Raw genomic sequence first — 17,734 nt, 5'->3', positions numbered from 1 at the left:
GTACTGTGAAATGACACTCTACCCACAGAGCTGCACAGGACCACTGGCAGTGCATCTAGAACTGCTGAACACATTAGCCAGTCAGTGGGCTAAAAAGACTAAGAGCGAGGAGGAGGCAGAACCAAAGTCAAAGGGCAAGAAGGGGGCAGGGAAGTCACTGACAAGCTGATAGAACGTACCGACAGAAATGTAAAGAGGGGAGTGGAGCAAGAAGGGGAAGGAGGGGGAAGAAAAAGGGAGAAAGGAGGTCTTCCTCCTGGAAGACATAAAAAGGCGAAAGAGGACTTGGAGGCTCGCAGTCCCTTCTCTCGACAGCCATATCCACCACTCTCCTCTCCCCTTGTCCTCACCTCCAGCCCTCCTCTCCACTCATCTGCTGCAACCCTCCATTCATCCGGAACCCTGAGCAAAGTCAGTGAGTAGCTTCTACAGCGCGTCTTCATCCTGTCGCCACATGACTGCACAGAGATGCTTAGATCAAAGGAAATGTCAGCAGTGTTATAAAGGGATACCAAGTATGCATGTGTAATTTACAGGAAATTATTTCTGTAACGGGGGAATCGCATGCAATCATACTTAAGCAAAAACTAATTTGGATGACTTAAGCAAAAATATGACAAGGTAGTGTGGATGCAAAATATTTTATACGAATACTGAGTGTTTTAAATACATCCTGCTCTACTTCTATGACAATATTTAAACTGCAATAGCACCCAGTTTCATTTATTAAAAATGATTAAATTAAGAGGGAATCTTTGTGAGATTAGCAAGTCTACACATTGTTTTAGCATGCATTACGCAAAATGTGAAATATTAAGTGGTCTACTTGATTAAGAAAACTGCATTTCACACTATGTGCATGCTGTTCATGTATATACCGTTTAAAAGCAAATGATGCGCTTCATTGACACTGAATGTCCCAATGGGGAACATTTAGCACTTCATTAATCAGAGACTGTCCAAACATATTCATGAATGACTTTTTAATCATACTGTTAAAAGAGAGGAACTTGAGAGAAGACTAGTCAGAGTTCAGGGAGGTTGCAGGATGAGGAAGATATGATGACGTATCCAAAGTTAGGAAAGTTTGCCGACACAGCTTTATTCTTCAAGAGCTCACCAGACAGTAACTATGGACACAACAAACGCCAAACTTTCCTTACTTGTGTCCTAATTGATGCAAGATTGCCATCTGCCAATCCTAAACTGCTTAAGTGCGTTTACAAGTCTAAACAGTGGAAAAAAACAGTTGAGGTTTAATCGAGAAGTTTCCCCTCTGACTCACATGCCCCACTTGTTAAAATTCAAAACTGATGCTGCAGCCAGACGCTTCGCCCTTTCACCAGTTCTCGTCATGTACCAGATCTCACAGTGGAAGGACAACTGTAAGTATAGACGTCAAAATGAATGGGGCAAACGGTAACGGAGTGCAAAGCTTTTAAATGCATTTAGTAAGGTAATTCCTCAGAATAAAGACGTTTATGTTAACAGCTGGTACATCCTGAATCAGACCAACAGAAGAGCAGAAAGCATGGAAAAGTGTGTAATACGTGGTGATTACACTAAACATTACTGCCTTTTCTCCCTTCCTTGTCCTCCCTTGCATCCTTCAGATTCTTCATCCTCCCCCAAATCAGACTTCATCATCATGGACACCACAAGGAACATCCTCTCCATCTCCAAAGCAGTCTACCACCTGATCGTTGTGATGCTGACACTGGGCCAAAGCATTCATTCAATGCCTGTTCCTACTGAAGGCCCCATGTGCACAGCCTCAGAAACAGCCCAGTACAAGCTGACGTTTTCTGGCAAGTGGACCCATGCAGCTTTCCCTAAACAGTACCCGGTCTACCGTCCCCCTGCACAGTGGTCAAACATCATTGGTACGTGCACAGCGAGCTGGTTTTATACTGTATTCTCATTAGTCACAGTGTTGGCAGCAGACGTGGAACAGTATAAACAGGTAGCTAATGTAGAAAACTACATACAGAGAAATGTATAGTAAATACAGAAGAATGTCCCGATTGGTCAGAACACAGGTAGTCAATGGCAAAAGATTTCTCCTATTTGTTAAAAGGGTTAAAAAAAAAAAAAAAAAAAAGAAGCATACTAATAAATGTTTCTTCCCATTAAATGCCACTAACATAATTTCCCTCCCTCTCTCCGCTTTTAGGTGTGACCCACAGCTCTGACTACCACATGTGGCAGCGTAATGGCTTCGCCAGCAACGGAGTGAGGGAGTTTGCAGAGAAAGGCGAGGCCTGGACGCTCATGAAGGAAGTCGAAGCGGCCGGCGAACGCATCCAGAGTGTTTATGGGGTCCTCTCCGCTCCCGCTGTTGTGAGAGGCACAGGCCAGATGAACACTGAGTTTGAGGTCTTCGCCAGGCACTCTTATGTAAGTCTGCCAACACCTGGTTTCCTTCAGTCTGGGTCAGGGCATCAAGTGTATTAAGAGGCCTTCCGTGTAGGTCAGCATGTATAACAAGGTGGCGAGATGCTTTCCTCAGCCGAGGTGAGAGGGCCACACTACTGGCAAAAGTAAATCATAAAAAGCATTCGATTATGAGAAAGAGCCGTATGTGCTTTTCTTAAAGTAGATTGAAGCAGCAAAACGGTAAATGTTACGACAGCTCCAGACTGTTCTTTCCATGTGCTGCACCCTAAAGAGCTTCCGGAATGTAGCGAGCGTAATTTATGTCTCTACGAATTATGTAAGACTCTGCAGGATTTGGCGGTTAATCTTCCAACTGATGAGCCTCTTGGTAGGTCATTAAATCGGGGACACGTCTGACCACAATGTTAGGCTTGGAAAAGAGACGAGACAGAGCGAGTGTGCGAGAGTGTGTCGTCGAGGTGAGAGAAATGAAAAAAGGCCATTTGGAAACAGAATCTGTACTGTGGCGCTTAAATAACAGCAGGTGCAGGGAGGTCGTTGAGTTATTGGCCTACGAATCTAAGTATGATGATATATGCTTGAACGCGTTATAACACAGTGAAAGAAATTTGATATACATATCAAATATGGTTGATATAAAGGGGAACTATACACATCATGTGTGAAAAGCTGCTTAAAGTATTTTGCAGCTCCAGAGGGGGCTACACATAGTCTGACTAATTGCCTCAAGTGATGTCACATGAGTCAGTGTCGGTTGTAAATTTTAAATTAATTGAGATACATTAAGGGTATACATTGATAAACATGAGGTATGTGCATTTTAGCTTTTATTTCTAATTGTAATTTCTACTGAATACAATTTCAACTCAAAAAAACAATTTCCTCCTTTGTGGCTCTAACCCACTGTCCAGTTACCCAATGACAAACACAGACCAAATCATATATGGTGACGTAGAATAACAACCTTTTTCTATTCTCTTTCCCACCAATGTCTTTCCCATCTCTCACTCCGTCCCACCACCTCATTTCCCTCCCCCTCTCTTTTTTCTCTCCCCCCTATGCTCCATCTCCCTCCTTGCGGTCTACTTCCTCCTCTTTATCTGCAGCTGTCGTTTATCGTGCGCCTCGTTCCAAGCCCGGACTGGTTTGTGGGCGCGGAGAGCGTTGACCTGTGTGACGGCGACCACTGGAAAGACAACGTGTCGCTGGAGCTTTTCCCATACGACGCAGGAACCGACAGCGGGTTCACCTTCTCTTCTCCCAACTTCGAGACCATCCCACAGGACAAAATCACACAGGTGGGTCAGCCTGAGCCAAGACGTGCAATACCCATCAATCCAAAGCCAAAAAAAATAAATCACTAATCGTATGAACACACACATGAACCTAACGTTGCTTGATAAAACCTTGTCCGTTCCCCCTCCATAGATCACTTCTTCCTTCCCCAGCCACCCTGCCAACTCCTTTTACTACCCCCGCCTGAAGCACCTGCCGCCCATCGCAAAGGTAATGCTGACTAAGATAAAGAAGACCAATCAGATCATCAGCCTACCTGTGGAGCCCACCCAGTCCAAACAACTGCCAACAGGAAACGAGATTGAGGACAGACTCATAAGTAAGTCTGAGCAGCAAAGACACTCGCACCGGCTAAAATGTGGGATGTTGATGATTATAAGGCACTTGCATGATGAATTGAATGGTGCCGTTATTATGCTTACTATACATATTGATGGAGGTGTGTTATTGAGTAACAGATTAATATGTTTAAAAGGCTTAAGAGATACCGAAACACTGCACAGTTTAGAACAGTAGTAATAGACAGGACTCTACAGCTCTGGGAAGTTATCACAACAGCAACAACGTTAGCTATTGTTAGGACAGTCTCAAGTTAAACAATAGAAATGTTTACATTACATATTTGGATGTGTGCGATTGGCCAATGCAACGTTTTGTCAGATGATGTCGCATGGCAGGAAAAGTTGTATCGGGTTCAACTTTTTTGTCGGAAAACCTCGTTTGCCAGAGTCCACTACGCTGGCTCCCTCAATGGCTCCATTGAAATGAATGAGAGGGCCGCACAGCCTTAGAACAAAACATGTTATATCTTTAAATGTACCAGTGTTCACACTAAAGTTTCTCTTATATTTCATCCTGAGAATTGAAGATATCCTGTGGAGTCTTTGGCCGCTAGCAGCTCTATGGAACAATGTTTTTAAGAGTTAGTCACCATTTCTTTTTATTTTGCATGGGCACAAAGTGCACACTTGCCAAAAAGGCAGACGATGTTCTACAAAATCCTGCCGCCGAGATTCAAACTATTTGACCGATGAACAGTGGATGACAGTATTGTTCAGATTGTAACAATGCGCCAGAAAAGGCTACAAGCTAGCATTCGTCCTCAAAGATACACGGAATATAAACATAATACTGTTTGTCTACTAGAAAACACCACAAGGTACCAGGCCAAAATATTCAACAGTAAAACTCACTCAACTATGAATATTTTGCAGGTAATATATCTGCCTCTCTCCGTTCTACTTGCTCTGATTGAGTAATATACATATAAAAAAATTAACATATCTAAACATAAGCTGAAAGTTAAGAGATGTAGGATTTCACACAATGCTAGGAGCTTGGGTCTTAGTCTTTTGTTGACTCAAATGAAAGCATTTGGGAACCATTACAGGCCACACACAAACTCAATAACTTGCAACCAGAAACCAGAGAAGCCAAGTGGAGCAGGGCATCAGAAAGTGCCAGAGGTACATGTGGCATCCAGTGGAAAACTCTAATGACGCATTTAAAGAAGAATGATGACCTATAAAATTCTGCACAGAAAGGTTGTGGTCGTGACTCAAAATAGGATGCAGACACGTATGTTTTTACAAGATCTGGATCCATAAGGTGAAGCTGGGTTTGTTTAATGTTGGTTCCCACACTGTTAACATTTAAGACTCTCTGTTGTACAGATTAGTGGTAACAGTAAAAGAAAAAGCCCAACTGCAGGTAAGAATTGAAGGCTTGGAAAAATTAAGATGAAGAGTGTGTCAAACTAGAGGGAACGCCAACAATGCAGTAGAGTCAAACAAGCTGTCAGTGTGACTGATGTTCTCCAAGGAGCAAAGAAAATAAGCTTTTATAAAAACATAACTAACCACAGAAACTCTAAGCAGATGACTTGACTGGGAAAAAAGGAAACCGATAGCGTGTTGACCTGCCAGCAGAGCAGACAGTACCTTTAATGTCACCCTGACTTTAAAGGTTTGACTCAGCATCCCAGGATACAAGTCCGTTCCCCTGACTACACATCAACAAACAACAGAGCGAGGGGCCAGGACTCTGTTGGGGTTTCCTGCCTTGATCCCAATGCTCCATCCTAACTCCTCTGTCTGTTTATCTATCCTTCCCTCCCTCCCTCCCTCTCTTTTATGCCTCCTCCCTGGGGCTTGAGCAACAACTTTCATTGCAGGTTATAAAACACCTGCTCCAGACTGTATCTGTTAAATACAAAAAAAAAAAAAGATGAATCCCTTTTGCTTCTTACAGCATAGTGTCACCTCCGTCCTCGGCGGACACACAGAGTGAAGGGAGATTTGACTGGCTTGTTCCATCCCTCCGTCCGCCCGTCCATCAATGTCGCTTCCGCACCGCCGTCCGTCCTTCTGCTTTTCTACTCTTTAACGCTCAACTAAGTCTGTGATACATATCAGCTGTGCGGAAGTTCTCGACAAGGTAGCCCCGCAAGTTCACCATGTTGGAGGAAGAGCAAAAAAAATATAAAGATTATGTAAAGACTTCAATGATATAAGTAGCCAGCAGCAACAAACCACTGCCAAGAACCTGTGGGTTCATAAAGAGCTGCACACGCAGCATGCCACCATTTACTGTAATTCATTTCATTCATTTATACACCTTATAAGGACAAAAGTGATTTTCCCTCATGACTAATTCCTCTCCTTGCCATTCAAACCCATGAATGTAAACTCACAAATGTCAACCACTTCCAAAAAATAAATACTGCATTATGAAAAATTAGGAAAGACGCCCATTTGCAAGGGCTACAGAGCTGCAAAAATGCCGAAGCAAGCGTATATGTCAGTGTGATTATAACCCCCCCCCCTTCTCCCTGCAGATACCCCTCTGGACTGCGAGGTGTCAGTGTGGTCTCCTTGGGGCTTGTGCAAAAGCAAGTGTGGAGACTCTGGCGTGCAGCACCGCACACGCTATGTCATCATGCACTCAGCCAACAGCGGAATAGCTTGCCCCCTGCTGGAGGAAGACAGGAAGTGCTCTTCGGACAACTGTTTATGACTAGGCCAGGAAACGAGGGAGAAGAAAGAGAGGAGAGAGAAGAAAGAGAGGAAATCCAGGAATGGGAGGAAAGGACGAAGACGGAGAAACAACAGAAGAAGGTCTGCGGCGTATGCGCACGAGGCATAAGTATGATGAAGAGGACGCCATTATTATCTGTGGAGATGATTGTCTGACTGTTTAACTGCAGAAAAGGTCTCATCCTCACGTCCCATTGATAGATCTGACAGCACTAGAGCAATGTAGTTTGGCACAACAGCTATTAGACACAAATTTAGTTTTGGCAGATTATCTAAACTGTCTGGGGATAGAACAATGCTGTTTTAAACATAGCTATTAACCGAAAACTCATTTCACATTATAACTTGGTTTTAAGTGGACATTTCTGAAGATCACAGACACAGTGGCTTACAAGAGTCAGCAGAAATTAATGTTCGGTCCTCCCCGCATTCAAAACATAAAGTTCACAGAGACGCTGTGGTGGTTTTTCTAAAGACAAAGAATATATTTATTGACAGGATTTTAACCTGTAGTGTACAGTATATCAAATCTCAACGTAATAATTTGTAGGCCTTTATGTTATAATAGTAGTTTTTTGTAAAAAAAAAAAAAAAAAAAAATGCAAAAGATGTACACAAAAATGTATGTATTATTTTCTGTATGATCAATAAAGTGTAAATATATCTTAAGATATTGTGACCTCATTGGGTATTTCTGAAGAAATATAGGACATCGTGTACAGTTGGGAGTCTTATTGCCTTCACATCACAATCGCAACTAAGAGTAAAACCACATGGACTGAAATCCTTCTCTAGTGCCTCTGCTCAGTGCAATGTTAGACCTCTACATCTGAACAACACGTTCGGGCTACTACCACTGGGGCTGCAGGATCAAATTAAATGTAGAGAGCAATGCTATTAACTGGAGGACCCGGCGGTTCGAGCCCCGCCGTTGGCTAGGATTCCTCCTGATGAGGTGTTGGCCATAAAGTGGATGATTGCACTCACCAACTATTTAAAACAGTTCACCAAATGTTGATTTAGCTCAGGAGGCCTGAAATTTCACAGTGTACTTCCTGCTGTGACGTCCAGTGCAGCACATCCCACTATGGAGGTGGGAGTCCCATTTAATAACAGTTACACGTAAGGCGACATCTTTTTTTCAGAAAAGGTTTCTTGGCAGGACAACGACAACACCTTGCCCCTTCCCACCGAGCAACATAGAACGCGTACTGCAGACGACCGATTCAACAGCAATAAGAAAATAAACATCTGCCGCAAAAGGGAGCTCCTTCCGTTTTAAATGAGAAACAGGAGTCTTCCCTTAACAATAGTTTCATCAGCTTAAGTCTGAGGGAGGTGAAGTATACGCCAAGTATACAGTACTACATGATGAAGAATACATTATGGCGTGTATACAAAACAAATACCAAAAGGGTTTCTAGGAGCTTGTTTTGGTATGCTCAGGATACATGAAAAAGGAGAAAAAATAGCTACTGTGTCCCCGCCACAATAATGTTTATTATAAACAACACACAAGAAGATCAATACTCTTTCCACAGGAAATCTGTTCAAATTGTTTTCAAAATGGGGAAGGGACACACTGTAAGAACTAACTGATAGGTAGCACTATTGCAGAATATTAATGATAGTATAACAAGAGAGACACCATACAAATCCATTGCAGTTTAGAACTGATTCTACTATTTCAATGGCAGGTATATTAAACATGTTGAGTTAGTATTCACACTTTCTGCAAAACTACTGAAGTGTGGGAGGAGAAGGAAAACTGATTATTTGCCGACTTTGAGGAATAACAACTTTTGCAGATGCTAAAAAGGAGACGGATTTATTCTGTGTGCGGGGGTTTACTCTGAAAGTGACCTCATCTAGGGTTTGCATATGGCAACTAGTGTATGTTATGGTTTGGATTACAATTTCCAAAGACATCTGAACTCTCTCTCGTACTGTAGTGACAGACAATGTGACACTGGTAATCCGTACTGCTTAAAAAGGTTAACACCAAAGTTTAAAGGACAAAAAGTACTGTTTAAAGGGTCACAATGCTAGTTCTACTTCCATCTTGGTGTATTATGAGCACACTGTTGGATTATCTGTAGCAAGTATTCAGTCCCAATCAATCGCTATCTTTTGCAGCTTTGCTATTGGCTCCCGGTTTACCCAGTCACAAGTCGACCAGAATGTCTCGTCACACAAAGCAGCACCTGCGAGTTTCCCACACTCAAACTGTTCCCCTCATAGCCTTCCACTTCATGCTATTGGAAATGTCTGTTCGGCTATAGTCGATGAAAAACACCTCAATCTTTAGTTAGAATTTGCAGATTTACAAAAAAACTAAAAGTCAACTTGGACCACAAGCCAAACATCGGGTCACTGTCACATGTATTGTAATTGAATAGCTCATTGTTCACTGAAAATGGGTTTGCGAGGCATTGGCTTTCTCCTCCAGTGTTACCTGATGCTGGCAGCCGCCATGTATTTTGATCTCGGAGAGCAGGAGGAAAAGTGCATCATCGAGGAGATTCCTGAAGACATGCTGGTCACCGGTGAGTCCTGGAGAGGGAATATTCCTCCCGAGTGTCGTTTACAATCTCTACAGAGGTGATGACTGTTGAGTGAGATTTGGAAAACTGTATTGTGAATTGCCACATGATCGTTGAATCACACATTTACGTTATATGTACCACCGTGCTAGCGTGTCTCTTACTTCAGCAAGTGCAAAAGCCATTTTATGTAATGATGTAGCATCTTTGTGATAATGTAAAGAGTATTCCATTCATTGTACACACCACTGATTGCACTCAAAAGTACTTAATGTTTCCTACAATAAGAGAGAAATAAGAGCGTTTGTTCACTTGGGTGACATTTGTTCTAACAGTAACATGTCAAGGAATATATTATATTAAATATTACATTGTGTGTACACAGTAAATATTATGAATTTTAAAGTAAAGCCCAATATGAAAGCTCATTTTTCCCTCTTCATGCTTAATCTACTCCTTCTTACTCATGTTTCTTTCATAATTGTTACGTGACCTGGCTCCAAGGCTGCAACATCAGGGAGACAAGACGAGTGATAAAAGTAATAAATAGACGTTTATTTAATGAACAAATAACCAAACTAAATCAAATGAATGACGCAGCAGGAGAGGAGGTCCTGTTCCAGATGTGGTTTATCTCGCCATCACCACATCAGGCTCAGGTGTCACTCATCAGTGGCCGATTAACATCCTGAGAGAGAAACTGACAGGAAACAGGACCCAGACCCCGAGTGGAGGGGAGGGGTCATCACATAATGACATTGACTACTACTGTGTGAGACTGTGTATGTGAATGCACTCATGTGAGCCTGTGCTTCACCTTCAGGGTATTTCTTGTTGGAGCCTTGGGATCTGAAGGCGTTCTCTCACTCCCCTCACTTCGGCGTCACTGTGACAGTCAGAGACCCGAACACTGAGGTACTGCACTCACTGGAGAAGTTTATCATCAAGCCAGGACCAAACACACACATGTGTGTGTGTGTGTGTGTGTGTGTGTGATGGTACACTACAACACGTACTGGCTGGTTTCTCCATTCAAACCCAAACAAGGATGACATGCATTTCACAGTGTTACTAAAGATCAGTACTGCACGGTTTGAATGTTAAAAACTTCTAAGATTCACAGCATCAACTCACAGCATGAGTGTCATGTTATTAGATAATTGGATCGTTATTACTGATGCAAATTGCATGAACAGATACTGTAAACAGTAATTAAATGTTAAAGCTGGTTGAGGTGGAGTTAATTTAAAATCCGTTTTATACTTTTGGCCAGTTAAATCTGAAACGCAGCATCATATTTTATATGCTGATCACATGTTTTGTTTGTAAAATCTCGACCTGAAACGTAACCTGTAACTTCAGTTATTAAATAAATGTACTTTAAATATTAAAAAAATAAAATAATGCAGTAAAAAGTACAATAATATCGTCTGAAGTGTTGTGGAGTAGAAGTATAAAGTAACACAAAATTAAAATACTCTAAATTGTACTTTAATACAGTACTTGTGATGTTGTTGAACCATAGATGAGGAAACATTGCCCTAACAGAGTCTTTCCTGCTCTCTAGGTGCTGATGTCCAAACGCTACGGTAAATTTGGTAAATTCACCTTCACAGCTCACGCCTCTGGTCAGCACTACCTTTGCTTCCAGAGCAACTCCACAAGGTTTGCTGTCTTTGCTGCAGAGAGACTGGTGAGACCTACGGACACAAACAGTACAAACAAATGTATTTAAAACAGAGGGAAACATGCAGCAACACATACAGTCAAGTCTGTGGATTACTGTGAAGACAAACTTGAGATTTATTTTTTTAAATAACCTTATTTTCCTCCATCGTGCTGCACAGAAGCTACATTTGGACGTTCAGATGGGAGAGCACTCGATTGACCCCAAACCTGACAAGACCAAAAACAACATGGAGATTCTGGAGAACAGCCTCAAACACCTCATAGATCAGATGATGTACATCACCAGCCAACAGGATTACCAGAGGGTAAATCAGTACTTCACTGTCGCGTCTGCAAATCCCATGATATGACAGTACGTGTGAGTACATTGCACAAGACGGAGCTCAGAGGAAAGGGTAGAAGCAGTGTGGTACCTACTGTTATTAAAACAACAGTGTCCGGAAATGATAGAAAGCTAGTTAACAGTCTTCGTTTTTTATATTTACCATGTCAGTGCTAACGAGGATTACCTTTCAGCCTGCATTTAGGTAAGTCATACGTGTTGTATATTCCTTCCTTTCCTTTAGGAGAAAGAGGAGGTGTTTCGTCAGATCAGTGAGGACACCAACAGTAAAGTGCTATGGTGGGCCGTGGTGCAGACCTCTGTTCTGCTGTCGGTTGGTTTCTGGCAGATGAAACGACTCAAAGACTTCTTCATCGCCAAGAAGCTCGTCTGATGATGACCTCTGACCTATCAGCTCTAAGCCTGAGGACCTTATAACATGTCCAGACCTGTATCAGTGTATATACTGTAGACTGCATGCCTTTAAACACTTTAAAATCTAATAGCATGTAGGATTCAAAACTGAGTACACCAACACTGCTTTTAAAATGGTTTTTTGTGTGTATGATCTGTACAATATTGCCAAAAACTACAACATTTCTAAAGGGTTCTTATAAACTGTTTCTTCTATTCTTGAACCCTGTTGCTCTTAAAACCAGACTGCATTATTCTGGAGTTAACGGTAAGCTTGTTTAGGACTGACATCAACACACAACTGTTTATACTTTACACACAAACATTTATAAATATAGCTTAGCTGTTTGAGCCCCCACAATAAGCAAATATGTGCAATGTTTATCAAGACAGAACACACACCAACACTGGGTACTATGTGAAAATAATAAAAGTCATTTGACTAAATGTTTTGTGATTATTAGCCTTATTAGCCTTTTATTGACACATTTTAAAAATAGATAAGTAATAAAAACATTTAGTTAGTCAATTTATTTTATTGATTTGGCTCAGTTCCTTGTCAAAGTTTTAATAGATTATTCAATACTTTGTCTACCACAGATAGCAGTTAACCTCGTAGTTTAGAGATATGTAAATTAGCTAGCAACCCAGTTAGCTAGATAGATGATAACGTTATTTTAGCTCAGCCAGCAATGACTGCCTAACGTTCTGGTAAATATAGTTAAATATAGTGGAGATATTTAATCCAGCTAGACAGACAGTTACATCAGACAAACGCCTGTAGTTTAATGACGGTTTATAGTTTCAACATGAGTTAAAACAGATTAAAAGAGCGGCTCATAACGTTACTCTTCAGAACTCTCACAGATCCGTTATTTAGCTACCTAGCTAACGTAGATAGCGGTTAGCTTCATTAGCAGCGGGATATCCTATACAGTAATAAAAAAAAATGTGCTTAACGTTACTGTAAAACGAGGTGAGCCGAGTTATAAAGTTGTCTTGAACTTAAGATGAATACAGAAACGGGTTTAAAGGCTCAATGAAGGTGGCAGCTGTTAGCCAACATATGCTAACACAACATACCCAACTACCCCTGCTAAGCTACAACGAGTTAGCTTAACTTGAAGCTAACCTCGTGTTCTTGCAGGTCTTCAGATGTCTTACTGGGTCTGCTGCAACTCCTGCTTCCTTTCTCCCAGTGCTGACAGAAAACTGGCTGTCACGACCTGTGGCCATGTCATCTGCAGTGTCTGTTATCAAAAAGGTACAAAGATACAAAACAAATCACTGTTGTGACTGTTTGTTTGGATGTGTTTTAATGGTTCAGCACCATGTCTGCAGGCAGGTTTAAAGTGTGATTAAACAGGGACATCTGTTGGAAGTCAAGGGATATTGCAGAGCTGATGACTCACTTTTACACCAGGTGTAATGTTACTCAACGGTATTGATGGTCACACTGCGTTTAATATTGTTCTTGTCCATTGCTGTATAACAGCAGAGGGAGTACAATCACAGATCGAGTCATATATTTAAATGTAATGAGTGATAAGTGTGAAATTACACTATTCATCAACATTGTTGATGTGGGGAATCTTGAAATACACTCCTGGAAGTCCCTTTAACCCACTTTGGGAGCCTCTAAACATATTCACAAGCCTGGGATGTGTCCCTGATGGGTCTAATATCAAAGCCAAACTCTCAAGAGTTTAATTATATTTTAATTTGCTCTGGGCTAGCTTCCAGAGTTAAACCCAAGGGTTACACTTAATCCATTTTGGGTCTCGTAAGCGCTTTAAGAATCCCTTTTTGTTCAGTTCCTGTGTTGGATGTATGTCGTCTTTTAATTTTGGCCATATATATTTGCAACTTTTCATTCAGGTAAACCAGGCAAGTGTTTGATATGCAGCGCCAAATGCCAAGTATCCCCTCTGTCTGACAAAGTAAGCATCCTTCTTCTCATTGAATGGCTGTGTGGGACAACGTCACACTTTATCGCCGACTGTCTGGTATCATTTTACAGACATACTCTCATCACAGTCGTGTTAAATGTCTTTGTTTCAGAGCAGTTCCGAGGTGAAGGCTCTGTTCTCCGACATCAACTCTGTGGCAACCAAACACATCACGGAAATCAGCAAAGTGTGGTCATTTTCAATCTCATCATAAAATATTAAAAAGTCTGGTTAGCTGTTCTTATATCAGTTCAGTCTGTCTCAACCAGTTCAAGATGATTTGAGTTATATATGCAATATATATATATATGCAATATATTTATATAGACTTGCTGTTTCCTCCTTTTTCTTAGGTTATAAAGTTCCAGGCAAGACATCAAAAGAGACTGCTGAGTTACTACCAGCAAAGGGTGAGAGACATCTGCATTGCTGCCATGTAGTTTATATAAATATAAGTTTATATGAATATAAATAGATATAAACACTACTTACAGTATAATGTAGCCATACCTGCCATACAACTGCATCAACAACCATTTTATCAATTGCAGAATGAGAATTTAGAAGAGGTTTTAGTCAAGATGAAGCAAGAAATGCAGCAGATGGCAAAGTAAGATAAACCATAAGTTTATAGTGCACTTTCATACTTATTTCTAAACTGCAGTTCATAAAAATGTGGGTGCCTTTGTTATTTATTTTGATTTTGTCCCCTTTAAAAGGAAGCTGAATGAACAGAGTGCCTACATCTCTAAGCTGGAAAACTCTCTTCAGCATCAGAGGTACAGCATAGAGTAGATCCTTATATATCCTGACAAATTCATTTTCCAAAGTGTTTGCTATTAAGCATTTGGCTTATGTTTCCCATTCTGTAGACGCTCTTTCCAGCATCAAACTGGCCTAAATGATCTCTGGAGGTATTAAAACCTGTAATGATTTGAAATGAAATGGCCTCTCTGAGTTTGGCAGCACTTTAGCCTCTGAAGTTTTTACAAACCAGCTGGCTGTTATTCCTCTCTGCTCAATAGGTGTCACTTCTGGCACGTCTACATCAGTACTGCAGCTAAGTCCTTTTTAAACATTCTGTAAAACACAACCTAAAGGTGTAAATACTGGAAGAAAAAACTCCTAAAACCTAAATTCTGATATAAAAATCATTTGTCTGGCTGAAACGCAGCTTGAAGGAAGAAGAGTCCTCAACTTCTCTCATTCCAGGATTCAAACCGACAACTACGTTATTAGCAGCTACGTCTGATCAGCTGATTAACCAAGTTTACTACTGTTTCACTCAGTGCCAAAGTGTCATTGGTGCCGCAGATGAGCCACAGTTCCTACACTCCGCATGGACAAAAATCAGGTAAAAAACAATTTCATCATTTTGTGTCACTTTTGTATTGGTGATTGCAGACAGTGTTATATTGGACTCTACTCACAGCGGGGCTGCAGTCGAGCCTAAGTGTGTCCAAAAACACAGAAAAATTCCTTTTCAGTATTCTTCATGTTGTCTTACTGTTGTTCAAAGTAAGATGTGTCATAACTTCAATCACTCAATACAGTCCTTCGGATTAAGAACATGTTGAAATGTGATAGGTAAAGAAAGTAATGTAAGTTTGCCAAAAATGTTGCATTATTTACTAAAACTGAGTATTACTCCAGCCAAAGACGACAAAAAACACTCACTGTGGGCTCAGAAAAAGAGGCAAGTTGGAGATAATAAAAAAGGTATTTTGAGACTAGACAAGTATTACGAATACAAAAAGATTACATTTCAAAAACTGCACCAATCAAGACTACTACTTGTTCTACAAAACTCTTTTATGAATACCAGTAAGAAAAAAGACAAATTAGGCCGCTGACTGAGCATGAAACTGGATCACTTTGTGGTCATATCACTGAACCGTGTATTTTCATACATTCCCGGTATGACCACTAATCATCATTAATAGAGTTTGGTGGTTGTTAATGTTGTTTCTCTTGTTTGGTATCAGTCCTACAGATCCAGTATAACTCCCCCATGTCCCTCTCAAGACACTCCTCAACGACTAATATGTGAGTATCGGCCCACACCGTATCTCTGAGCATCTCTTCCCCTCGTGTTTCTCTTTGCTCTGCACTTCATTACTGCCTCACCATAAGAGAGAGAATGTAGGAGGTATTTCACAGTGCAAACAAGCTATATCCTGAGCTCAGCCCCGGCGTCTTATGTTAGCTTTAGCTGCTGTGTAGCTTTGCCGTGCCCTGCGGTTATCTACACACACACACACACACACACACACACACACACCTGAGAAAGCTAAGCTTAGCTCGGGTTTAGTCAGGATTCCCTGTTGGGTTTCCGAGACACCGTTGACACAGGACTGATTGTCTGCTTGTGTTTAAAAGTACAAATGTTTTTTTATCCACTTTAGATTCTTTTACTGAGTGAGTAGATGATGGACAGCGGATATTAACCCCATTTTCAGCATTACCGCCATGCCTGCAGGGACATTTAATTTAAAAAGTAACTTGATTATTTAAAAGGCATTTTAACAGGCATTTTTTTCAAAATATTTAGATTTTAGTTGCTGAATTTAATTAAAAATGTATGTTTTACAGTTGTTCTCGAGTTGTTTCGTTGAAATGTATGATGTTTTCAACAAATAAACAAGCAAGTTTGATATACAATGTTGGATAAACAACCATCTAATACTAGTCTCAATATATATTCTTTCTCAAAACCAACAAATCTGTTTCGAAAACTCTTCAACGCAGAATTTTCCTGAATCATATACAACTGAAATGATGTGCAAGTTTGTGGGGGAATGTGTTTGTGCTCTCTCCTAAAAAGTAAAAATGAATATCTGTCTTTGGAAAGAAACTCTGACGTTACATTCAGTCATTCAGTTCGTTTATAAAAAAATAAAAATAAAAGGTTCAGGCTCCACTGCAGTGCTCAGCCAAGTGACACCAACAGGACTAATGAAGCGTGCTCTCATGTCTTGCAGCACTGAAAACATGGACGTGGATGAAAGGAGTCTGTTCAGAAAAGTAAGCGTCACTATTTCACCTGCAGTCAGCCTCCATTTCTGCTTCACAGTTTGTGTAATGTAACGTATGAGAGCCGTCAGGATTATATAGCCTCTTCTTCATTAACTTCGTGACTTCAGTCCAAATAGAATAAAAGCATTGAAGATCAAGCAATTTTAAAGTCATGATTCGTGCTTTTTCTCTCTGTGTGTCTTTGTCTTTCAGCCTAACACCGTCCCCAGACTGTCCTTAATCAGTCCTCCACAAGATGGACGAATGGGTACGAGCTTTGCTCTTCTGGTCGTAAAACTTTAGTTTTTGGTACTCACTATAGGAAGACGTTTTTTTCCGTGTCAAATTTAGCTCATAACCTTTTGATCTGCTTCAGTGATTTATCTGTGCCATGACTCTGTATAACTCATTATACCGGTAAATTCACGCTCAGGTGTTTGACTCCAAGCATTGATCCCATATGTTATGCTGCCAAGGATACAGCACAATAAATCCTGTCTGCCAGAGGTATGCATCTAAGGTTGCATATGTATAAATAAGATGTCACGTTGACACAGACATAATTGCACTTTAATCACCTGACAAAACCATCTTGTTCGGTGGTTATGGACTCCACAGTTGACCACCCACATGGATTAAACCAATACAGATGTTGGCTGTTGTTATGTTTAGGATTACACCTGCTGAGCTCATTCTCTTTGATTATGTTATTTAGTCTAAAAGGATTTCACCTCCATTGTGGCAGATAAATTAGATGACAGCCGTCACATGTTAATCGGATTGTGCGGATCCTCACTAAATCTGTGTGCGCGTTTGCTTAGACAATTATTGTATTGAAGGAAATCATAATATTATAATTATATCATAATAACCAGCAGTAGCAGATTTATTGGGCACCGACAATTAAATGTATTGTTATTGCTAGATAAGGATGTCGTGTGCCATTTTCATTATAAAGCTCTCTGTAGCAGAGGATTGTGTGCATGTGGTGGGTGGTTTGCCCTGTTGGTTAGCAACATCTAAATGTGTGTGTGTGTGTGTGTGTGTGTGTGTGGGGGGGGGGGGGGGGGGGGG

The 17,734-nt window shown here is 40.9% G+C and overlaps 3 protein-coding genes across 4 annotated transcripts in view; all 3 read left to right on the top strand.

Annotated features, from left to right (window-relative positions):
* Positions 1 to 328: 328 nt before the first annotated feature.
* On the top strand, positions 329 to 7,256 carry spon2b (spondin 2b, extracellular matrix protein). Of its 2 annotated transcripts, none has more exons than XM_031866986.1 (6): positions 329 to 411; positions 1,614 to 1,883; positions 2,174 to 2,397; positions 3,504 to 3,695; positions 3,826 to 4,012; positions 6,530 to 7,256. In XM_031866986.1, the coding sequence occupies exons 2-6, from the start codon at positions 1,649 to 1,651 to the stop codon at positions 6,706 to 6,708; spliced, it is 1,017 nt and encodes a 338-aa protein (XP_031722846.1). In that variant the 5' UTR covers positions 329 to 411; positions 1,614 to 1,648; the 3' UTR covers positions 6,709 to 7,256. The 2 variants fall into 2 exon arrangements, with proteins under 2 accessions (XP_031722846.1, XP_031722847.1); XM_031866987.1 differs by having other exon boundaries at positions 329 to 415.
* Positions 7,257 to 8,975: 1,719 nt separating this feature from the next.
* LOC116394149 (transmembrane emp24 domain-containing protein 11) lies at positions 8,976 to 12,014 on the top strand. Its single transcript, XM_031867002.1, has 5 exons — positions 8,976 to 9,274; positions 10,095 to 10,186; positions 10,839 to 10,964; positions 11,119 to 11,265; positions 11,527 to 12,014. Exons 1-5 carry the CDS (start codon positions 9,145 to 9,147, stop codon positions 11,674 to 11,676), a joined length of 645 nt encoding a protein of 214 aa, XP_031722862.1. The 5' UTR covers positions 8,976 to 9,144; the 3' UTR covers positions 11,677 to 12,014.
* Positions 12,015 to 12,851: 837 nt separating this feature from the next.
* Positions 12,852 to 17,734, top strand: part of rnf212 (ring finger protein 212) — a 5,994-nt gene continuing 1,111 nt past the window's right edge. Inside the window, exons 1-10 of the mRNA XM_031866891.1 lie at positions 12,852 to 12,960; positions 13,575 to 13,636; positions 13,758 to 13,832; positions 13,999 to 14,055; positions 14,197 to 14,255; positions 14,365 to 14,424; positions 14,935 to 14,999; positions 15,631 to 15,691; positions 16,627 to 16,669; positions 16,874 to 16,928. Of these exons, the coding sequence (XP_031722751.1) occupies positions 12,852 to 12,960; positions 13,575 to 13,636; positions 13,758 to 13,832; positions 13,999 to 14,055; positions 14,197 to 14,255; positions 14,365 to 14,424; positions 14,935 to 14,999; positions 15,631 to 15,691; positions 16,627 to 16,669; positions 16,874 to 16,928 (646 nt within the window). The remainder of the gene's footprint in view (positions 12,961 to 13,574; positions 13,637 to 13,757; positions 13,833 to 13,998; positions 14,056 to 14,196; positions 14,256 to 14,364; positions 14,425 to 14,934; positions 15,000 to 15,630; positions 15,692 to 16,626; positions 16,670 to 16,873; positions 16,929 to 17,734) is intronic.

Source organism: Anarrhichthys ocellatus, unplaced genomic scaffold (assembly GCF_004355925.1).
Source record: "Anarrhichthys ocellatus isolate YVR2014 unplaced genomic scaffold, GSC_Weel_1.0 scaffold37, whole genome shotgun sequence".
Classification (NCBI taxonomy): Eukaryota; Metazoa; Chordata; class Actinopteri; order Perciformes; family Anarhichadidae; genus Anarrhichthys; species Anarrhichthys ocellatus.
This window is presented reverse-complemented; position numbering and strand designations above follow the sequence as displayed.

Bases quoted from the DNA above. Each gene is read 5' to 3' on its own strand.
- spon2b (XM_031866986.1), top strand. From the start codon at position 1,649: ATGGACACCACAAGGAACATCCTCTCCATCTCCAAAGCAGTCTACCAC. The intron at 1,884-2,173 runs GTACGTGCACAG...CTCCGCTTTTAG, and splicing joins ACAGTGGTCAAACATCATTG to GTGTGACCCACAGCTCTGAC. The intron at 3,696-3,825 runs GTGGGTCAGCCT...CCCCCTCCATAG, and splicing joins CACAGGACAAAATCACACAG to ATCACTTCTTCCTTCCCCAG.
- LOC116394149 (XM_031867002.1), top strand. From the start codon at position 9,145: ATGGGTTTGCGAGGCATTGGCTTTCTCCTCCAGTGTTACCTGATGCTG. The intron at 10,965-11,118 runs GTGAGACCTACG...CGTGCTGCACAG, and splicing joins TCTTTGCTGCAGAGAGACTG to AAGCTACATTTGGACGTTCA. The intron at 11,266-11,526 runs GTAAATCAGTAC...CCTTTCCTTTAG, and splicing joins GCCAACAGGATTACCAGAGG to GAGAAAGAGGAGGTGTTTCG.